General features: G+C 42.4%; 1 protein-coding gene across 1 annotated transcript in view; it reads right to left on the reverse strand.

Moving 5' to 3' along the window:
* galnt2 (UDP-N-acetyl-alpha-D-galactosamine:polypeptide N-acetylgalactosaminyltransferase 2) overlaps window positions 1-20,334 on the reverse strand; it is a 57,121-nt gene that overhangs the window by 18,561 nt on the left and 18,226 nt on the right. The window contains exon 2 of the mRNA XM_030090029.1: window positions 3,979-4,066. Coding sequence (XP_029945889.1) covers window positions 3,979-4,066 — 88 coding nt within the window. The remainder of the gene's footprint in view (window positions 1-3,978; window positions 4,067-20,334) is intronic.

The raw sequence follows: 20,334 nt of genomic DNA on the forward strand, positions 1-20,334 counted from the left end.
AGGCTAAAAATGTGTGAGGAGTGAATGGGATTACACATCAGTGGGAATATGAAATGTAGGCAGCAGCCCGGCTGATGCAAGAAGCCTCCGCGACTGACAGGAAGGAAACCTGGCTGCTTCAAGCTGCTGCTCGACGAGGCGGCAACATGGCACCGAGGCAAGCCGACATGAAATTTATGCTGCTTGTATGCGAAAATATGCAGAGCAGAATTTAGAAGACGGGGCAAGACAACGCTGGCAAATCAAGGAAACACAAAACAAACTTATCATGCAGTGAGATGAAGAACAAAAAAACATTTAAATTTGTTCATTTTGTGTGCCTAAAATATGAGTTGGATTTAATTGATCGGTAGAAATTAAAAGAGTCGGCGATACATTATCAACTCAACACACTTGCTGCGTGGACGTCGAGTCTCTGGGAGGAGATTAGTGCGATCACTGCGCACTAAACACAGAAAGTTGTCTTGTTTAATTTCACAGTTTATCACTGACTACTGAGACAGAGACACACCAATAATAATGCAGCTAATTAGATGGGTGCAGCTGCTATGTTAATCACTTGTGTTAAGCATATGGCGGCGTGAGATTACAGCATCTCTGAGCACAGATGAGAGCGAGCATGACAGGCAGAGATAGACAAACAGAGAGAGAGAGAGAAACGGAGCCTGACGAGGCTCAGTGTGTGTGTGTGTGTGTGTGTGTGTGTGTGTGTGTGTGTGTGTGTGTGTGTCTCACTCAACAGCATGTGAATGTGTCTGGCATGTTAATTAGCTGCGGCTCGCGATGATCCGCTCGCGACTATACAACAGTGCCTTGGAGACGGCGCGTCAGAGTGTGTGATGTCCTTGGTGATATTCCGCGTTTCGTGGCAGCAAGTGTTTAATACAGAGGAATTAATGTTCATCTTCACTTTGTGAGTCTTCATCCCAGCCTGTACAAGTTTTTAATAAGGTATTTCCTTCAATCATCCACTTTGTAAAAAACAAAACACAAAAGAGATAAATTTTACCGTTTTTTTTTTTGTGTGTTTGTTTTTTCTTCACGATTTCTCATTTTCAAATACTTTCAGGCACTTCTGGCAGGTCCATCCTCTGACTCCACGGGCGTTTAGTTGTTGCTTTAGTGCCCTGCACCCATCCTGGTGGGTGTTGTGGTCGGCTGGCTTCCATTAGAGCGGTCTGGACCTTCTCGTCACTGTTTCAACCCACTGCTGCTGACTGGCTGCTGTGGTTATTTGTTGTGACGCTTTCTGGAAATCCCTTGATGCTGTCATGTCTCCAAGTGATTTTTACTGGCAGGAGGAGGTCTGTGTGCACGGTACCATTCCCTCCCTCTGAACTGAACCGTGGAGCAACTGAGAGGACAGTGCGAGCATCTCCTTGTTTATTGTTGCTACCGTTTGCCTCATTTAAACCTACTTTTCGCTTTGATTTGGCTTCATTCTTTCCTGATTCCCAAATTTCAGGGTTATGCTCAGACAGTGTTCGCTTGAATGCTGGATTTTCAGGATTTTAAAATATCATCGTGGTATCTATGGATCCATCCTTGTATTCTAAAAAGTATCACTCTCCAGCAGACACGCCTATTCTATTTGTATTATTGGCATTTATACTGCACTCAAAATGTAAAATGTGCTAAAACTTATGAATATCAGCTCAATAGCTGCATATTCCATATTCCATGGTTGACGACCTTGCAAATAAAAAGACAAAATTCTCACATGTCCTCAAATCTTTAAATACTAAAACAGTGAAAACTAACCAGACATAACAGTCAATTAATACCAATAAATCTTTAAACAGGCTTTCAATTTGCAGGATCTCAGTGAACTAAAGATGCTATTGTGGGTTTGAGGAAACACTGGCTCCGTTTGTCTTCTCTCCTTCCTCATTATAAATCGAATAAATATTTACCAAGCAGAAAACCAGAACCAATGCTTTCTAATTGAAAGAGTCTGACAACCAGGAAAGCAGCAAATGATCTTGATGTCTGCTCAGATGTATTGAATATGAAGTTGTGGTTATGAGGGAATGCAACACAAATTAAATGTATGGGTTCATGAGATATAGCAGAAAAAAAGTAACAAATGAGAGGTCAAAGCAGCTTTTTTAACCCGGAGCTCTGTGAACATTTGTAGGGCGAACGTATATAACCCCCAAAAAATGTCTTCATATATATTGCATTGACAGAAAATGACAACTATGTGAGGATACACTGTCCTTTGTGTTGTCCTTTGTGTACCACAATCAAAGACGTTCCTCTGAGATGTTTGGGAAACATGACATGAACAGAAATAAGAGTGAACAACATGAAAACACACCTTCAGCTGTCACTGGGACACATAATGAACATCTGAGAACCAGTTCAACCTCATCTGACGTTTTCTTAACACAGCAGGCTCACTAATCATCACAACAATTCATCACTTAGGGAAAAACCGGCATAACCTTCAATTAGTATTTATTTATGACGATGATCACAGATCTGAAAACATCTGATAAGGAAAAGAATATCTTACAATAAAGACCTGAGACGATTCTGTTGAAGTCGTTCTGGTTACATGACAGGCTGTAAGAGTGCAGAATGACACCCGTCATCCTAGAAGCAGCACGATTTCAGCTTTAAATCAACTAAATTTCCATACGAAGCCAGTAATCAAATAAATCCCACAGCTGGGAAAAGTTCATTTGAATATATCTGAAGTAGAGTTTTGTTTTTCAGGTTTGCTTCACTGGTTTAAAGCAGTAAATCTAAGAAATAAGCTGCTGAGACTTTAAAAGAAGGAACTCCTCATTATCCACCGCTTCATTCATTCATGAGTTTCATCATTTATTATGGCTCTCTTGTTCTCCCGCGGTCTCTCCTGTGCCGTTGTTCCCCGTCTCCCGTCTCCTCCCTGTGACCTGTGTTTGTGCTGTGCTTGTTGTCATTACGTGGCATTGAGGATAAAGTCACCCTGAAGTTGAGATGCCCTCGCTTCAACATTCAAATTGGATTTCATTTCCTTCACTGGATCAGATAAGAGAGTGTGTATTCATCATTCGCAGGTCACAGGCTTGTAAAGGGAGGGGTGGCGGCGGTGGCGGCGGTGGCAGCGGCAGCGGTGGCTGCCGCTGCTTTGAGTCTGGCTCATGATGAGAGCTGAATGAGAAATCACTGCTCAGACGCTCCTCCTGTTCCTCTCTGCTCTCCTCACTGCTGGACACTCCAAAAGAAACAATGTCTCTCAGATTCTGGGTGGACACACACAGCTTGGTCTGAGGCTTGATTAAAATGGCTTCCTGATTTATTTCGAATGACTGATCTTCTTCAACCTGTGCCGCATTGTCTTCTCTCTGCACGTGATTATCGAATGTGTTAAGGTTAAAGATGTTCGTGTCCTGCTGGCAGTGAAAACGATGCCACTGTATAACCGCACTCTGAGGAGGAAATGGACTGGGCTGTTGGAACATGATGTGGGAACACACTTCATGGAAACATGACTGTGGCGTTCAGCGTCTGCCACGCACATGCTCTGCAGCTGGGCTGTATTTATCGTGCCTTTCTCTTCACTTTAATCACAACTGCAAACAATAAAAAGAAGTGAACAGCCTCCAGAGCCCGAGGGACATCCTGGTCAAATATCCTGCTCCCAAAATATGACAAGAGATGGATACTTGATAGATTGCTTCAACACTTTAAACACACTGCTGGTAGTTGTCACCATGCCCACATATCTGGGATGAAAGGGGAACTCCACAAGTTTCCAGGAACATGACTGCACATGAATGTTTAACAGGAAAAAATGGCAGTGTCACGGTGCGGAGGAATTATCATATTAGCCTTAGAGTAGATAAAAGAATACAATCAAAATTAGGGACCTTTGTGGGCCTGCTACTTTGAATTACACCGCTCTTCTTAAATGTCTTTTATCCTCGCCACTGTTCAATTATTTGGGCAGAGAAGCTATAAAGGGTTAGTGGCAGTCAGGTCTCCTACCTGGTGGTAAAACCTCCGCGCCATTAGCCTTGTCGTCGGAGCTGTGTGACTTGCTCCGACTGGATGAGTCGCTCGAGCCCCATTCATCCTGCAAATCAACAAACAACATCATTAGACACACCACACACGGACAATAACTAGCTCACATACACACGGTTCAACCTGAACACTGCAAACCAACATCAGATGGCAATAAGAAGGAAGAAATAGAGAACAGCAGATATCCTCTGATAATCATTATGTTGCATTTTAAAACATAATAAAGAACGTGAACAACAGACTTTTATGAAGTTCACTGCAGGCTTGGTGGGAGTGAAAAACAGCTTCTTGTCTCATAAAACTCTATTCTAGTAGAGCGTCACAATAATTCAACTATTCTGTTTTGAATTGTTTTCTTGGTGTTTGTTGGACTTTACTTTGTCGCACTTCAGAAATCTGAAGTTGCACGGCCAATCACAATCAACTGTTTGCTCACACACGTCATCGGCAGCAACTTGGAGTTAACCGCTGTCAGCAAAAGGCACTTTAACACACACCTCACTGCATCCTGTTGTTTCGTTGAACAATTGATGAACTGAGAGTCCGATTCTTGTACTGAAGGCAACTTAACTTGCTGGAAGTATTTTAAAATGTTTCACAGTAGGCATTAAAAAAGACGATCAGTTTGAACAGACTCCTTTCAGGAATCTGCTCATTGTGGGTTTTGTTCTTTCCTGAAGTAGAAGTTTCCCATTTCTTTAAGTCTGCCTGGTATCTACATCCATTAACATCTGTGGTCAGGAATGAGCTTCACCTGAGGCCGGTTGCCTTCAAGAACAGAAGTAGATGTACTGATTGATGGAAGACTGAGAAGCTTCATGGATCATTTGTGCGTTAATCCAGATGACAGGATGCGCCCACAGATCAGTTCCTGCACGTGTTCGTTATATCTCATTAATGTATCACTGTGTTCATTTCAATCAAGCACGTTAGAATTTGGCAGAGATTCTGGGGTCTGAAATACAGAAATTAATATTTATTTCATTCACTGACTTTTTTTTTTTTTTTATATTTTCCATTCTCTTGTCTTCATTCAGTTTCATTTATTTCATCTCAATTTAGTTCATCTTCTGAGAAACAGCGATCTGCACAAATGGACTGATGACCGAGTCATCCATCCTGATGTCCACACGTTACCATTAAAACCCACTGGATCGATCGCCAAGAGGCAAGGCAATTAGCACCATTCATTCTCCACTCAGACCGCTGCCCTTGACTTTCAAAAACTATTGTTCAAGTCTCTTATTTGCTCTGTAGTTCGGTTTCACCTTCAGCCTCTCCAAAATGCTTTATTGATCTGTTTTCGTTGCTGTTCCAGGACGAGCAGTGACAGCATGGTGTCACAAACGGCCACAGACTGGGCTTGAAAGTTCATTTCTACAACGAAGAGAGGGCTCCAAAATGGTAGTCATGCCATTTTCCAGATGGTTTTTGTCATGTTACTATGCCTTTGTCGTTAAAAATTACCTGCTGATTTCTGTGTTGTCCATCATAACACTCACAGTTTGCACTGTAGACTGACGGTCAGTCTGCTTCTAAACTACACCAGTTTCTCTGACAAGAAAACAATTAGACTGTCATTTATACAAATGAGCTATAAGCTGTCGACACACATGCACGCACACACTATAAAGCAAAAAAAAAAAAAAAAAATCTCCTACGACAAATCGATTTCTAAAAGCATTCAGAGGAGATGAACTGGTGCTCAGTTTGACTTTAATGCCAAGAACAAAAGATGGCTCAATTTTTCCTGCAGAAATACGTTTTGACAGGTTGTGAGAGGAAAGCAAGGCACCGTAAAGCTTCAACTTGCCTCAAGACTTGTTTTTTTAAGGCAGTTTAGTTCAGAAAAAAAAGTGAGCTCTTCAAACTGGAATGTTCAAAACGTCTGTGTTAAGAGTTGATTGTAGGATATCTCCAGGTATGATTATGAAGACATGCGATTGAGGTGATGTGATGAAGCTCTGGTCGGTTTCTCCGGGCTTAAACTCAACCCTTATGAGAACGCAAACAATCATTCATATCACTGAATGTGACTCGTTTTCTCAGTCACCTCAAAGGCAATCCTGTCAGCCATGTCTTTAGTCTCATCCTGCCTACAACCCGCACAGGAGGCGGAAAAAACCCCAAACAACAACACATAATCTGAGTATTTATACACCTGAATGCATCCCGGTCCGCCACTCGGTTTCAGCTGCATATTGAAATGATGTTGTGGAAATCTCTTTCTCCCGTGAGAGTAGACCTCTCCAGAGCGTCTCTGCTATTGTACAGCATCAGCAGCACAAAGCGGCGGAGGACTAGTGGAGTACAAGCTACTGCTGCATGTGTGCGCGTCGCCACAGCCAAGGCAGCCTGACTGACAGATACAAGTGGAAAAATCCATAGTTTCATCATCTGGCTTTTAATTGAGGCCCAGGCTGTATTAAATACTCCTTCCAGGCATAATGCCTGTGGAAGAAAAATGGCCTAAGCTCCACGAACAAGTCTGACTTTCTTTCTTTTGTTTTTTTTTTTTTTTTTAACTGATTTGGGGCAATGAAGACAGAGGTTCATGTAAAGTGCATGTGCCACCAAGTCACTACGCACTGTCAACCTCTTTCACATAATACTGAAACGCAGAGAGCGCAAGTAATATCAACTATTCATGTGTCTCTGTGAAGCATAACAGTGAGAGAACAATCACGGCATCGGGGAACCGAAATCGGAGCAGCTAAAAGTGATGCAGCCGATCCGCTGCTCACCTCGTCTGCCGCCGTTAGGTGTGCCTGCGTTTGACGAGTTGGAACAATTAAAAGCTCAGTGAGCAGAACGCACAAGGACCATTGTCTGATTAAAGAAAATAGTGTTTAAGTTAGCAGAAAAGACGTGATCTGCTCGATCAGGCTGAATAAATCTATAACCTTATAATCATGTTTCATCTGTGTGATACATCCATCTGATATGAGTCATGAGCATCTCTTTATCCTACTAAAGACTGAGAAGCACTGGGCAATCCCAGCTGAGCGGCTCAGGAGAGGGTGAAGGCAGAGAAAGCAGAACCAAGATTACTACAAAGGGTTTGAGAGAAAGAGAGAGACAGACAGGCGGACAAGCTCTGCAGAGAAAACCCCTTATAGCTTATATAGTCTTGATTGTGGTTGTAACGGAATCTACCAGAGGAGTTTTGATAGCTGAGATTGCTGAACATCTGTTTTACAATTTTAATTTACAGTGTGGATGTTTCAAACACGTCAACGAGCAGCTTTAAAATAAATAAATAAATAAAAACACAGCCGACAGCCTGGGGAACATCACACAGCTCTTAACTGACAGTGGAGAGGAACTATCAAAACAAAATGATTCATAGACTCATTTCAAATATGCATCAATTTCTAAACAGCTTTTCTCTTTCTTCATTTTTTTCCCCAAATCTTCCAGATTGTTCATCAGTAAATCAGAAACGGCTTTTGCCAATAACACTCCAGCAGGACACTTTCTCACCTGTACTCGGTAATGTCAAACGTTTATTCACCTTTACTTGTTATTACCGCTACATATTAATCAATTCCATTGTATTTGTATGTGTTGAGAATAAAACTTGATTGAAAACTGATCCATAAGAAAGGGTTGACTGGTCCGGAGTCTAATGGATACTCAGCCTGCATCTGCTCCCATCTGAACGTCACTGTGATTTATAGGAATTGCAGCCCATCACAGATCGCACCAAGATAGAAAACAATAGGGGACGATGAGAACTACGCAGTTTAAGATGTTGCACTCATTATCTATCAACGAATGGCTGCTATAAATGCAGCCTATCGCTGATTGAATCGGGATTTAAAAGTCTAAGTAGGGAGCAGATGTTGGCGGAGCTATTTTTACAACTGGAATCAATATTTTTAAAAACCTCTGAGTGAAAATGGTCTCAACCGGCCATATCTGCATCGCCTTGAAGCACAGCATGACTGATTAATGTTCACAGAGACATAAACAACACACAAGCCAGTCTATTAGCAACAAGGAGAGAGAATGGAAACACTGCTGAACAACAACTGTAAAAGACGGTTAAACTGTATCTTATCACATGAACACAAATGTTTTGAAACACTGAACACTTTTAATGAGTTTTGTTCTGTTTGAACACAGGCTACAAGTGCAGGAATTGTACAATGGGGACATGGAGACCAGTGTCGGTGCCTCTGATTGGCTGAGCATGTTGACGAGCCCCTCGCTGCAGCTCGCTCAAAGAACACTGTTTCCCTACTGCTGACAGGATTTGGCACGCATACTTCTCATGACCACAACTCTGAGATGTTGTATATTAAAAAAAAAAAAAAAAAAAAATCAAAACCACCAGACGCTACAGGAGACGAGCTTTATATTCCCAATATAGTATTTAGTGAAGCGCCCAGGACTTCTGAAGTACGACCCAAACACAGACCAGATTCAACAGCCATGCAACAAACAGATCGATGACAGTGTGTTTCTTTGAGTCAGGTGTGTTGGAGAAAAGACACATCTAAAAAGGTTGAGTACTGCAGCTCCAGCGCATCTTCATCATTTCAGATCACTGCTCGGTGTGTTTTAATATTGTGGCTTCCAGCAAACATGGACACACTTAAAACATTTGAGACCTTCAGGACCACGATTTGAAGAAATCTGGTTTACAAGAATGGGCTAAAAAAGACAGCAAATTTATTTACACAATAATAAAATATTTAGTAGTTGTTTAAATTTCATAATTGAATGCTTGAGACTACATGATACCAATCACCAGCTCAACAAAAAGGTGTATTAATCTCTGAACGTTGAGTTTGCCACAAACAGGCTCAGAATTTTTACTCCTCGTTTATTTTCTTAAGCTGTTCTCTGTGTGCATCGATCTACTTTCCATCTCTTCCTCTCTCTTTGCCTCAAGTTATCTTTTAGTCTTCAGCTGTGTGAGTTGAGCATCAGTTTTCCTGGCTATTGACAGACGGTCCTGACACATAGAAGTAAACACACACACACACACACCTGAGTTTCTGTGTCATACTGGATTGTTTGCAGCGATTTGGTCAGAGAATGCTTTTTATAAAGAGATGAACTGAGTGTAATCTTGACAGAACTGTAAGCTACTTTAGGCCCGGGTGATGTGTTATGAGTTAAAATAGCTCTATGGGTGAGAAAATGACGCCCGGCTGGGAAAGAGCAACATTTCCACAACGTGACAAGAAGGCGCTGCATGTCAAAGCAGCTGACGTCAGCCGAAAAACAACGGTTTTAAATTCTATTGTGCGTGAGGAGGAATAAATAACAAACGACACATGGTGTCCATCAACCCAGGGAGAACGATTCACAAACAAACAGCTCGCTCAAGTACAGTTCACCAATAAATCCCCACCGCAGTGGGATACAAGTCACTCTTAATAAAGGCTCACAAACTTTCTTTTTTCCCCGTGCCAACTGGAGGATCGACTCGAAGCACGGCAGAGTCCTCACACCTGCTCTTCTGATAATGGGATGGACTTTAAGCCTCTGACAGATCAGACCGTGCATGCGTGTGTGTGTTAACAAGTGTCAGCTCATATTTGTGTATGTGGGACACATGCATTAGTGTGTCAGTCTGGTTACACACACACACATGCACACACACACACACACACACAGACACACACACAGACACACACACACACACACACACACACACACACACACACACACACACACACACACGTCTCTGATCTAGCCTTGGGCAAGCCTCTAATAGTCAGTATAATCCACAGTAATCTGATCACATCCACTGATAGATTAACTCAGATGGGAGCCAAGAGTTCACCGACACACAGCAGAGCACGGCTCCCCCAGGGCGTGCAAAACACATGCGTATATAAACGACGATGCGCCCTGATACTCACAAGCATACAGTATTAATTATACCAAAGCCATGTGGACACTGAATTGGAAAAAAAAAAAAAAAAAAGAAGAAGGATCCTGGCGCCAAGCAGTAAAAGCCCCGACTCGTCTCTACCACAGCTACAGATTTTAACTCAAAACCAAACTATATCTTGTTTCGCAATGTAAATCCACAATCAAAAGCTTGCTGCATGTTGTGTGCACGACATGTTAGTTCTGGAGGCTCAATTCGTCACAGCAGCAGCTCCAAGGAGAAGCAGGGCAGCGGAGGACCTCTCATTCTGAGAGGAAGAAACAATGATGTGCGATGAACACACAATATGATGCTGACGGTTAAAGAGACTTCAAGTCCTGCTGAGGGACCATTTTGCAAGTCTTATTCAGCCCATTGTCCCCCGTTTCCATAGGAAACAGGCCTTACATTGTGTCATGGCGTCTTGTTCCTGCCAGATGGCTACAAGGAAACATTTTCAAATTCAACAGTGAGTAAAACACAACCTGCCTCAACTTTGTCGGTCATTTTTGAGGAGCCTCTCTGACAACGTCTTCATCTTTTCGGCCTTTCGAGACTCATTTCCTATTTTATATATTTTCCTTATGGCTAACACTTTCAAATGACATTGGTTAATTTGAGTTTTCACTCATTAAAATATCAGATCATCATGGTGGTTTGTCTCTCTCTTGGTGCTGCAGGACAAATACGGCCAATCCCTGCTTTATACGAGCCAAGGGTTTGAGTCTGAATGTTCTGTTCTGATGTCTAACCTTTCATCAAAATGAAAAAAAAACATGACATCTGGAAAATTAAGAGCATAACAATAAACCATAAAAACATTGTTAAATGTAGGGTTTTTTTTCAGTTTGCTTTCTTTTTAAGTAGCATCAACAACACCAACTTTGTATGTGGCTATACATTCTTTCACTTATTTATTCACTGGTTGGATTTTGAATAGAGATGTGAAGTGATCATCCAGTGGAACAGGTGTTGGGTGAAAAAAAAAATTGACTCTCGGCCAGTGTCAAAGAAAAACCCTGCTTCATAGTCCGGAATAAAGTGTCAGCCGTGTTACTCTGATCCAGACTCGGAGGGGGATATTGTAATACAGCACACGTTGCCGGCTTTCACCCACAGGCTGGCATGCAGCAGCAAGTGCTGTTCCTGATTAGAGAAAATGTCCTTCAACTGGATGACTGAGGTTCAAACCCATGTGACAGCCAGCATCTGTCTCACTTAAGAGTCCCGAAGCCAAACGCTGAGTCCAGACTCCGAGTGCGATACCCGGAGTCTGGACTGGACCCTTGACCTCCCTGAAGGGGTGAGCAGTGAAACATCCTCGCTGGGGACTCGGGCACAGTCGTGAAAATATCGCACCGTTCCAGATGCGACAACGAGAATCAAACATGGGAGGAATTTCTCTCACGAGTCAAGATAGTCTGTGGTTATCTTCCAACGCAGTGTGTGATAAACTTGTGCTTCACTTCAGTCGTCTGAATCACTTCACTTCCAGTTACAGAACGCAGCTGATAAAATCCCTCATGAACCCACATTTCTCTTCTTTACAAGCAGAGTTAACATTATCTGTCAGGCCTAACTGAACACAAGTAACACACAAAGAAAACCACAGCGAATACCATAAACACGAGTGTGAACAAGTCCCAGAGTTAACATTTGTGGATAAAACATTTCAAACAAAAATCAACCGCTGTGATGAAAGATTATAAAACGCTGATGCCAAATTTGCTAATTAACTGTGATTTTGATTCCACATGTTGACCTCGATGCACAACAGATGGTGGCGTTGCTTTTAAAGGTTCCAGCTCTGAACTGAAATCAAGCTTCTTTCTGGGTTTACCAAGAAGTCACAATGACACATCTCCCTCTGACGGATGTTCCCAATATTTACCTCCCAGGGGGACGATGGAGTATAAAGCCTCTCCATGTGGTGACTACAAGTTTCAATAAACTAAAACTTAAAAGGCTTCAGTCATGCAACAAATTCTACCAGAACAAATGGGTTTCTAAATAGAAGCTGAAGAAATTTATAAAACTGAAGCAAGATTATGAAACAGCTAAAGACCAGTGAAATCCAAGCTCCTTCAACAGCTCTTTCTAATTTGCCTCATTTATGCAGCTCGTCATTAAAACCAGTTAAAAAAGTGCATGAAGTTAACAGATCAGGCCTGTGCATGTTTGAATGACTAAGCATCACACTGACATCCACACTGGGAAAAAAAAGGAAAGAGTTTTGTTAGCCGAGAAACAAAAACTAGATCACCACCCACCACCTCTGTCTGCCACACAATCCCTCTTGTCCCCTCAGTGCATCAGCAGGGGAAACTAAATTTGGGACAGGGCCACATAGACGGCAGCAAAATAATGTGACATCTCCATCTACACGAGCTGGTGCGACCGTGTTAAACTCCCTGATTCAGACCTCCTGGGGTGACGCTGCCCTTGCTGCAAGTTGTTTATCCAGGAGAATAAAGAATCTAGAACAAGTCACAGTTTTTCCTCTTTAATCACAGCTCGGTGTCCTCGGGCCCCATATGCACTCACACACACACACACACACAAACACACATGCACAAACAATATTTTGGCAGCAGTTCAATGCAAAAGATGAAAAGAATGAAACAAGCTTGTTGCTCAAAACAAGTGTTTAAAAAAAAAAAAAAAATCGCCCATAACTGGGATGTCATTACACGGAGGAGGAGAGAGGAGAGCCGGCTGATAAAGGAGGCGGCAGCTGACGGAGGGACTTGACATTTGCAGTCATTTTCTTCTCCAGCGATTTATTTTGTAGGATTAATTTGCTGTATTTTCAGTCGTCGTGGTAGAAACTTTAGAACAACCATGTCAAAGTAGACGTGGGTGAACAATTTCACCTCTGAATGTCTCGAATGCGCTATCTGCTGAATTCGCCGCATTCTTTTGGACCCGATATCGGCGGTTAGAAGCAGCTGCTTTGCCGTTGACTCTTGGCGTTGTTGTCCATTAACAAAGCCAGGCGGAGCTATGCCAACTTCTAAAAGGTGCATGACACTCACTGGTGCAGTTGCAGTCGAACATATTGTGCTTTAACACTGACCGATGACTCAAACCAGTTTAAAAGAACATGTGTGCAGCGCCTCACGTTTCACTAACTGATGTAACTCCAGCTGAACTCAACGGATGAATCACGCTGCTCCAGAGCATTAACAGCTCAATGTGTCACAGCAGTACAACTACATGCAGAGTACTGAGATATCCTGAATGAAAAACACAGCTTACTTTTACAAGAAACTACTCAGTTTAAAAGAGATAACTAGTATCTGCGTTCAGATGCTAATTTTTAATAGCATGGTCATGACGTCGCGTCATGTGGTGAATTGTTCTGCTTCATCTCCCTAGTTTCTCTCTCCCATGTCCACTTTTATGAAAAAAAAAAAGTGACTTCTAGTTTACTTCTTGAACTTATTGTTGCATTGCCTGTGACAAAAACAAATCGTGACAGAAAGACTGTGTGGCATTTAGAAATCACGTCACCGTCAGACCGTGGTGCTTCTGCTTAAAGCCTCCAAATAAAGTGAAAACATCTCATCTTCCGTCACAGTTTTTTTTTTCCAGGAACTCAATTTGTGACTCGGTTTGAACTTTAAATGTTTCTATTTATCTAAATGCTCCTGCTAAACACCGCTGGAGGGAAACACAGCAGAACAATTTGCACATGGCTGATTAAACTCTCACCTACAAAGGCAGAGATGAGGGCGGCTCTTTTGAAGAGCAAATCAAGGAGCAGCAGCAACAACAGAGGCGAGAGGAGGGAGCCAAGGATGTGATCGTCTGCCAGCGTGAGGTTTATCCGCATCATATCAGCTCGAGTTGACCGTGTGATCGTTGCCGTGTCATCTAAGACTGATTACTCTCACTGCATTAGCAGTACTTTAACTACTGTACTCTGAATAATGCTCAAACGACAGTGATTGAGAGGGGAGCCGACGACGGGGAAGAGCGCATCAGCTCATCATTTATGGAACGCTCAATAATTTGCTCATTCAATATACGGACTTACCCAAGCTTTCACTCAGTACTGTAACAAAATGCCTCAGTAGAGCTCTCTGGCTTTCAATCAGGCCTGACTGAAGTTACCCAAAACATCAAAGAGGTGTCAGAGGTGTGTCAGACTCTCTGACGCTTTCCTGCTGACTCACGGCTCAGCTCCATCTTCAAACTTACAGACAAATCCAAAGCTTTGTTTGTGACTTCAGTTCGTGTCTGAACTTTTGGGGCTTGGAATTAAAAACAGGTGGATGAGAATCTGGAAGAAAAAAAAAGCATGACGATAGAGGAGAGCTTTGAACTGTAAAATGAGAGGGGATGGGCAATCCACAAGACAATCCCGAAGGCCTTTGGGCTTCACTTGGTCAAGAATTCAAACTGCACTCAGCAAACTGTGACAAGTCTCACCAGGGTGTGTGTGTGTCTGTGTGTATATAAGTGAGAGAGAGCAATGGACTCGGGGAGCGTCCGACGGCTAAATGGAGCAGTTGTGCACGCTGGACTTTTTCCCCCCAAAACTCCATCTGCATCTTTCAATCACACACACACACACACACACACACACACACACACACACACACACACACACACACACACACACACGCAGAGAAAGCTTCTCACACACAAATGTTCCTACATACACAGATTCAAAACTAATGATGAACCAATGATATAAAACAAAAATGTAATGGACTGCATCCGTGGCTGTTTATCAGGAATCAGCTGAGGTGGAGGAACATCTGAATTAACTAAAACAATCTGCTGTCCTGAAGCAAATTGGTGACCAAGCAACATTTATTTCCCCAAAAAAAGTTGCAGCTGCAGCAATTAAACAAACAACTTAGAGACCTCAAAAGCACCATTTAGTGCATACCTGTCGGTGTTTGCTGGACAGAAACACAATGCTGCTTTTTCAGAATGCACAGTACGGGCCCACTTTCACTACTGAGAATTGTCCACCAAGTGGAACATCTTTCCCTGGAGGGAAGTTGAGTTTTTTAAGCATTTGAGCTTCTTGCTGCAGTGATTTTCCACAGCTGTCTGCTGACTACTAGCTACTGTTGCTCAGAATAAAAGTATTTTTTTTCACTGAGGTGGAGACAATTACCCATTTTTGCCTGAAGAGATACCCAAACAATGGATTGATTTTCAGAGCAGATGTGCTACACAATTCCCCATCACCACCTCCTACAGAGATTCATTGGCCACCTTATTTCCCATTTGTGAGTAAACAAACCACCTTCAGTGTCAAGTAAACGTTTAACATACTGGTTTTGGATGTGATATCCGCTCAAGTGATGATGTGGAAATAATCTGAGCTTGCAAACCTTCAGCAGAATCAGGGATGCGCAAAATGATTAAACTGGACCACAGGCTTTTTAAGTGGGAGGCCGACTTTCCCAAAGGGACTCCAAACAGTTTAAAGTAAGGCTTCATGAAAAGAGGAGTGGAAAATAAATCACATCAGCTATTACATTAGACATCAAAAGGACATCAAACATACTGGCGGAAATGAAAGTGAACTAATTTAAGAGTTATTTAAATATAGATGTTTGATCAGTAAACTCATCTTCAACCGCCTGTCTAGGACCGGGTCACCGAGGCAGCCGTCTAAACAGGGATGCCAATACTTCCCTGTTCTCAGCCACTTCCTCCAGGTCCTCTGGGAGGATCCCGAGGCCCAGCTGAGAGACGGTCTCTCCAGCGTGTCCTGGGTCTTCCCCGGGGTCTCCTCCAGGTGGGACATGCCCGGAAAACCTCCCCAGCGAGGCGTCCAGGAGGCATCCTAAACAGCCTCAGCTGGCCCCTCTCGATGTGGAGGAGTAGCGGCTCTACTCCGAGCTCCTCCCTGGTGACTGAGCTCCTCATCCTATCTCTAAGGGAGCGCCCAGCCACCCTACGGAGGAAGCTCATTTCAGCCCCTTGTATCCGGGATCTTGTCCTTTCGGTCATGACCACAGGTGACAAGGGGAATGTAGACTGACCAGTAAATCAAGAGCTGATATGAGTTTTGTTTTCATGAATACACATTTAAGAAAATCTTCTACGAGTTTGACGTGAACCAGTAAAACTGTTTAACGACTAAAAAAATATTACTATGACTGACATCATAGAACAATTTTTAAGGCCAAAAAAATATTACCATTCAGCATGCGTCACACAGGAAGAGGCTGCGAAGGAGGATTTACATAAAACAGGCATGCACGAGTATGGACACTGAGAAAGGTCAGTGGGCCCAATAACCATCCACACCTGCGTTTCGCAGACTCTCAACAACTATATTAAACAAGGGTTGTGCTCTAAGGTGCCATTCTCTTTCATTTTTCATTTATTGTTGCAGCAACATAATACGATTTATGACAGAGACACACTGTTTTCTCATCTTTCCATTCTAGATAGGAAGGGTCGGACACAAGAACCTCAGTGTATAAATCAAGGACTGCAGCTGGACATGAAAAGATGGAGATAAAAGGTGAGAGGGAGTGGAGAAAAGAAAGCTGCAGAGCTGATTCACGGTTGTTGACAGAGTCTGTGAAGAGTTCAGTAGTCGTGAGAAACAAGAGGGCAGCATGAGAGAAGGAATGAACAAGACAAGGCAGGGACATCTGACCCGATGAGGCCATGAGCGATATCCGTTACACGTATGCGGTTTTCATCCTCTGTACCTGAATTCAAAGGTGGTCATTTAGATGCTGAAAGAGGAGCAATCATCTTGTCATAACACCCCCATCTGTGGACTTTATACAGTCAATGACAATTATCAGTGTGAAAACAGAACAATCCCTTCCAATACTTGACTTCTAACTTGACCTCTACGGATTTTTTTTTTTTTTTTTTAACACAGCAGTAAAAAATAATTCACTAAAACTTCAGTTGCTTATTTTCCTGTTTTTTATCTGGTGGAAATTTGAGAATTAATTTGAGTAAACGACTGCCGGTAACATGCTAGTTCTGACTGGGTGGGGGACACACACCGAAAAAGGGAGCAAAGCAAGAAAAACCAGACGGGAGGAGAGGCACAGTGAGGCTGGGCGATGAGGCAGGCAGGGAGATGGAGTAAAATGCTGAATCATCTGAGTGTTTGTCAGCAGAGGGGGGGGAAAGTAGGTCAGGGTGGTGGGGTGCACTGGGCTGGGATGTTGAAATCCCCAATTCACTTGTACAAACCCTTTCATCAACCACTTGCTTCCTCTCTTTCCCTTCCATTTACCCCCTCTCATCTTCCTTTCAGCTTTCTTTGATGCCCCCCCCCCCCTACTCCCAACCCCCACACCCACCCTGCTAACAGTAATTGATTGTTCTTTCCCAACGAGCAATGATGGTCTGTGATTACTTTCATCAAAATGGTTGAACATGCTTTAAGGCAAGTCTACTTGGAGGAAAACACTTTCATTAAGTTATTCATTTAATTAAAACTTCTGTCATCTGTGAGTGCTGTTGATTCTGGTGGGCTTTTTTTTTCCTGGAAAGGGGGGTAATAATACGGCAGAAAATGTACAGTCTGAGGTTACAAAAAGAAAAATGATAAAAGCTGTAAATAGCACTGGCAAACACTGAATGATTTTACACCAACATCCTCAGGTCAACAGTGTTACAGTGCTGATAAGCTACACAGCACATGTGACCTCATACCGTGTGTGTGTGTGTGTGTGTGTGTGTGTGTGTGTGTAACAAGAAGGACGTTTAGGTCTGTAAACGTTTTCTTTCCCATAGAAGGAAATAGGTTTCCTGTAACTTGGCAGAAGGCGCGATTCTTATTTTTTTCTCTCCCTCAATGGGAATCACATATGGATGTGTAGTAGTAGCAACGTCTGTGTATTCAGGCTGAACTGAAGCCATGTAGACCAATGTGCATTTTGTAACAAATCTAATCTGTGAATTATACATGCTGATGCAAGAGCAGATGTGGTGAAGTGGCTTATGGGTTTTGAAAAACCTCAAGCATAACGTCCATGTTAGTTTTTCCTTAAAAGCTCATTCACCACTACTGCAGTGCGTTCCTCCGTCTGCATGTCGTGACGTCAAATCATCAAACTGCAGAAATACTCAAGATATGCGTGAAACAATCAGCGCCATTATATTTTTACGCTGGTGAAAAAGAAGCTCTTCTTTCAGCTGTGGCACAAGAGCTCATCTTTTTTTTGATTCTGAAGCTAAAAGACCTTTTGATAATTGACAGATATCTCATTCCAATAGTTACTTATAGTTAATACATGTTTTCACTGGGATTTGGCAAAAAGCTCTAGATGTGATTGAGGATAAACTAGAAATCACGAGAAAAGGACACGTATCCAAAAATACAAGACAGATTGAGGCTTAATTAGACGCCCATAAAGTTCCAGTTTCATCTCATTGACAGATTATTACAAAGGGTTCGAGAGAGACCGAGAGAGCGAAACTTATTTTCAGTCCTGCTAAATTAGTATGATTTGGTGATTTCAGTCTTCTCAGTTCAAACACCAAATTTAATTCTTTCCAACCTTTCTATTACCTCCTAACTTCAGCCGTTTGATGGCAGACAGCTGACACCGCCGAGTCTGGTTCTGCTGGAGCTTTCTGTCCGTTTTCTCTCAGCAGTTGCAACTGACGGCTCATGTGGAATTGTGGGTATATTTCACAACATTTTATCAGTATGTTGAACGCCCAGAGGTGACCGTGCTGTAATTGGTGCCGTATAAATACAACTGAAGTGAAGTGACTTACACTAAAGAGACTCCATGTGTCTGGTTGTGTATTGCAGACACAGACGGGAGAAACACTTCTTGAAAGAATCAAACTGGCTTAATCAGTAGAAGAGTGGAGGAAATATCTTCATATAGTCAGTATGATATGAGGCACTGAATATTGTCAGTTGAGGCTGTGATCATGTGGATCTGATAAAGCATTAATACAGTCATGTGTCAGTATTTTATATCAACAGTGTCACTGACTTACTAAAATAAGCACTTGATTAGTTACTTATTCAAAAAGTAGTGTATTTACTTTACAAGTTATTCAAGACATAGTTAGTTGGAAAAGTAACTCGTGCACTCCTTGTAAATGTGCCTCTCAAGTTGGAGCCTTTAAATAATATGCATATAGCACACATGAGCTGAGCCGTCGGCACTGTGTGGGCTCGTCCAGTGACTGATTGACTCATTGTGTTCAGCTGAAGTTACATCAGTTAGCTGGAAGTGAAATAGTCTTGCAGACGTGTTATTTTGGTCCGTTTTAGGTAATCAGTCACTGTTTGAAATCCATTATTTTCTGCTAGAAGCGCTGTAAGCGAAGGGGATGCATTTTTTTTTAGTCAGCATAAGAACGTTTCCTGAAAGAAACTGATTGATGATCAAATAATGCCAAGAAGCAGCAACAAAACAGCCGAGATAAACTACCAAGGTGCAGACAGCTCTTATTAATGTAAACTGAGGGTTATTCTGGGGCTGCAAATAAATCACAGCTACCATGAAGAAAGGAAAAAAAAAAGAAGCTTTGGCTAATGCTAAAGCTAAGAGCCAACACAGAGAGCAGGACAGAGAGAGACAGCGGCTCTGCAACGGTTTTCACTACAACAAAACTAACTTCTCTAAAGAGTGATGTTGTTTGGTGAAGTGTCCTGTTAAAGTGTGCAGTGGAAAAGAAATAACAGAGATCCAGCCAGATGTTACTAGATGTCAAAGTTTTTGTGTGTAATGTGGCACGTGTGTTCTTGTTGGATGATCTGGCGCAGCTGGCTGTGTGTGGGCTCTCTCTAACGAACACACACACGACACCAATCGGTCTCCTTCATGCTCGGCTTTCAGCCGCAGCTCCACTTGTTTGACGCTGAACTTCACAGACGTGTGCTGCAGTTGCAGCAGGGGGACAGATGCAGGACTTTTAATGAAATCTAATTACACCGCTCGGCTCTTGTTTCTTTTTGCTTTTCTGGCAAGACAAAAGCCTTGTTTTTTTTTTTGTAATTAGATATGAGCCCTTTGAAATAAATTGCTACCCTCATCATGCAGCTCTCCCCAGGGAGAAACATAAGTCTTATTTTGAGGTATAGTCTCTCTAACCAGACACTGACATATTACAGACCTTTATCAAGCCATTTTTAAGGTACTGTGTGATCTGGAGGGTGTGTTCTGGATTTGGGAGCATATTGCTCACAGGTTGCTTCAGGATCATGTGAGAAGTATTTTCTGTTATCTGTGACATGCAAACAACTGGAGCTACTTGTTTAATGTTTCAAAGTAAAAGCAAGCACTGTTGTAATACAAAACCGCTTTTACTAGTGATATTATCTGGTCTTGTGGCCTGGCTCAGCAAGATCCTATGATCCAAACCTGAGCTCATAATTATCAAAAACTAAAGTGTCCAAACATAAAGACACTTAAATCATGTTTCTTCAGAGGCAGGAGCAAAACGAATTCAAATTT

The sequence above is a fragment of the Salarias fasciatus genome, chromosome 1, assembly GCF_902148845.1.
Source record: "Salarias fasciatus chromosome 1, fSalaFa1.1, whole genome shotgun sequence".
In the NCBI taxonomy this organism is placed as follows: domain Eukaryota; kingdom Metazoa; phylum Chordata; class Actinopteri; order Blenniiformes; family Blenniidae; genus Salarias; species Salarias fasciatus.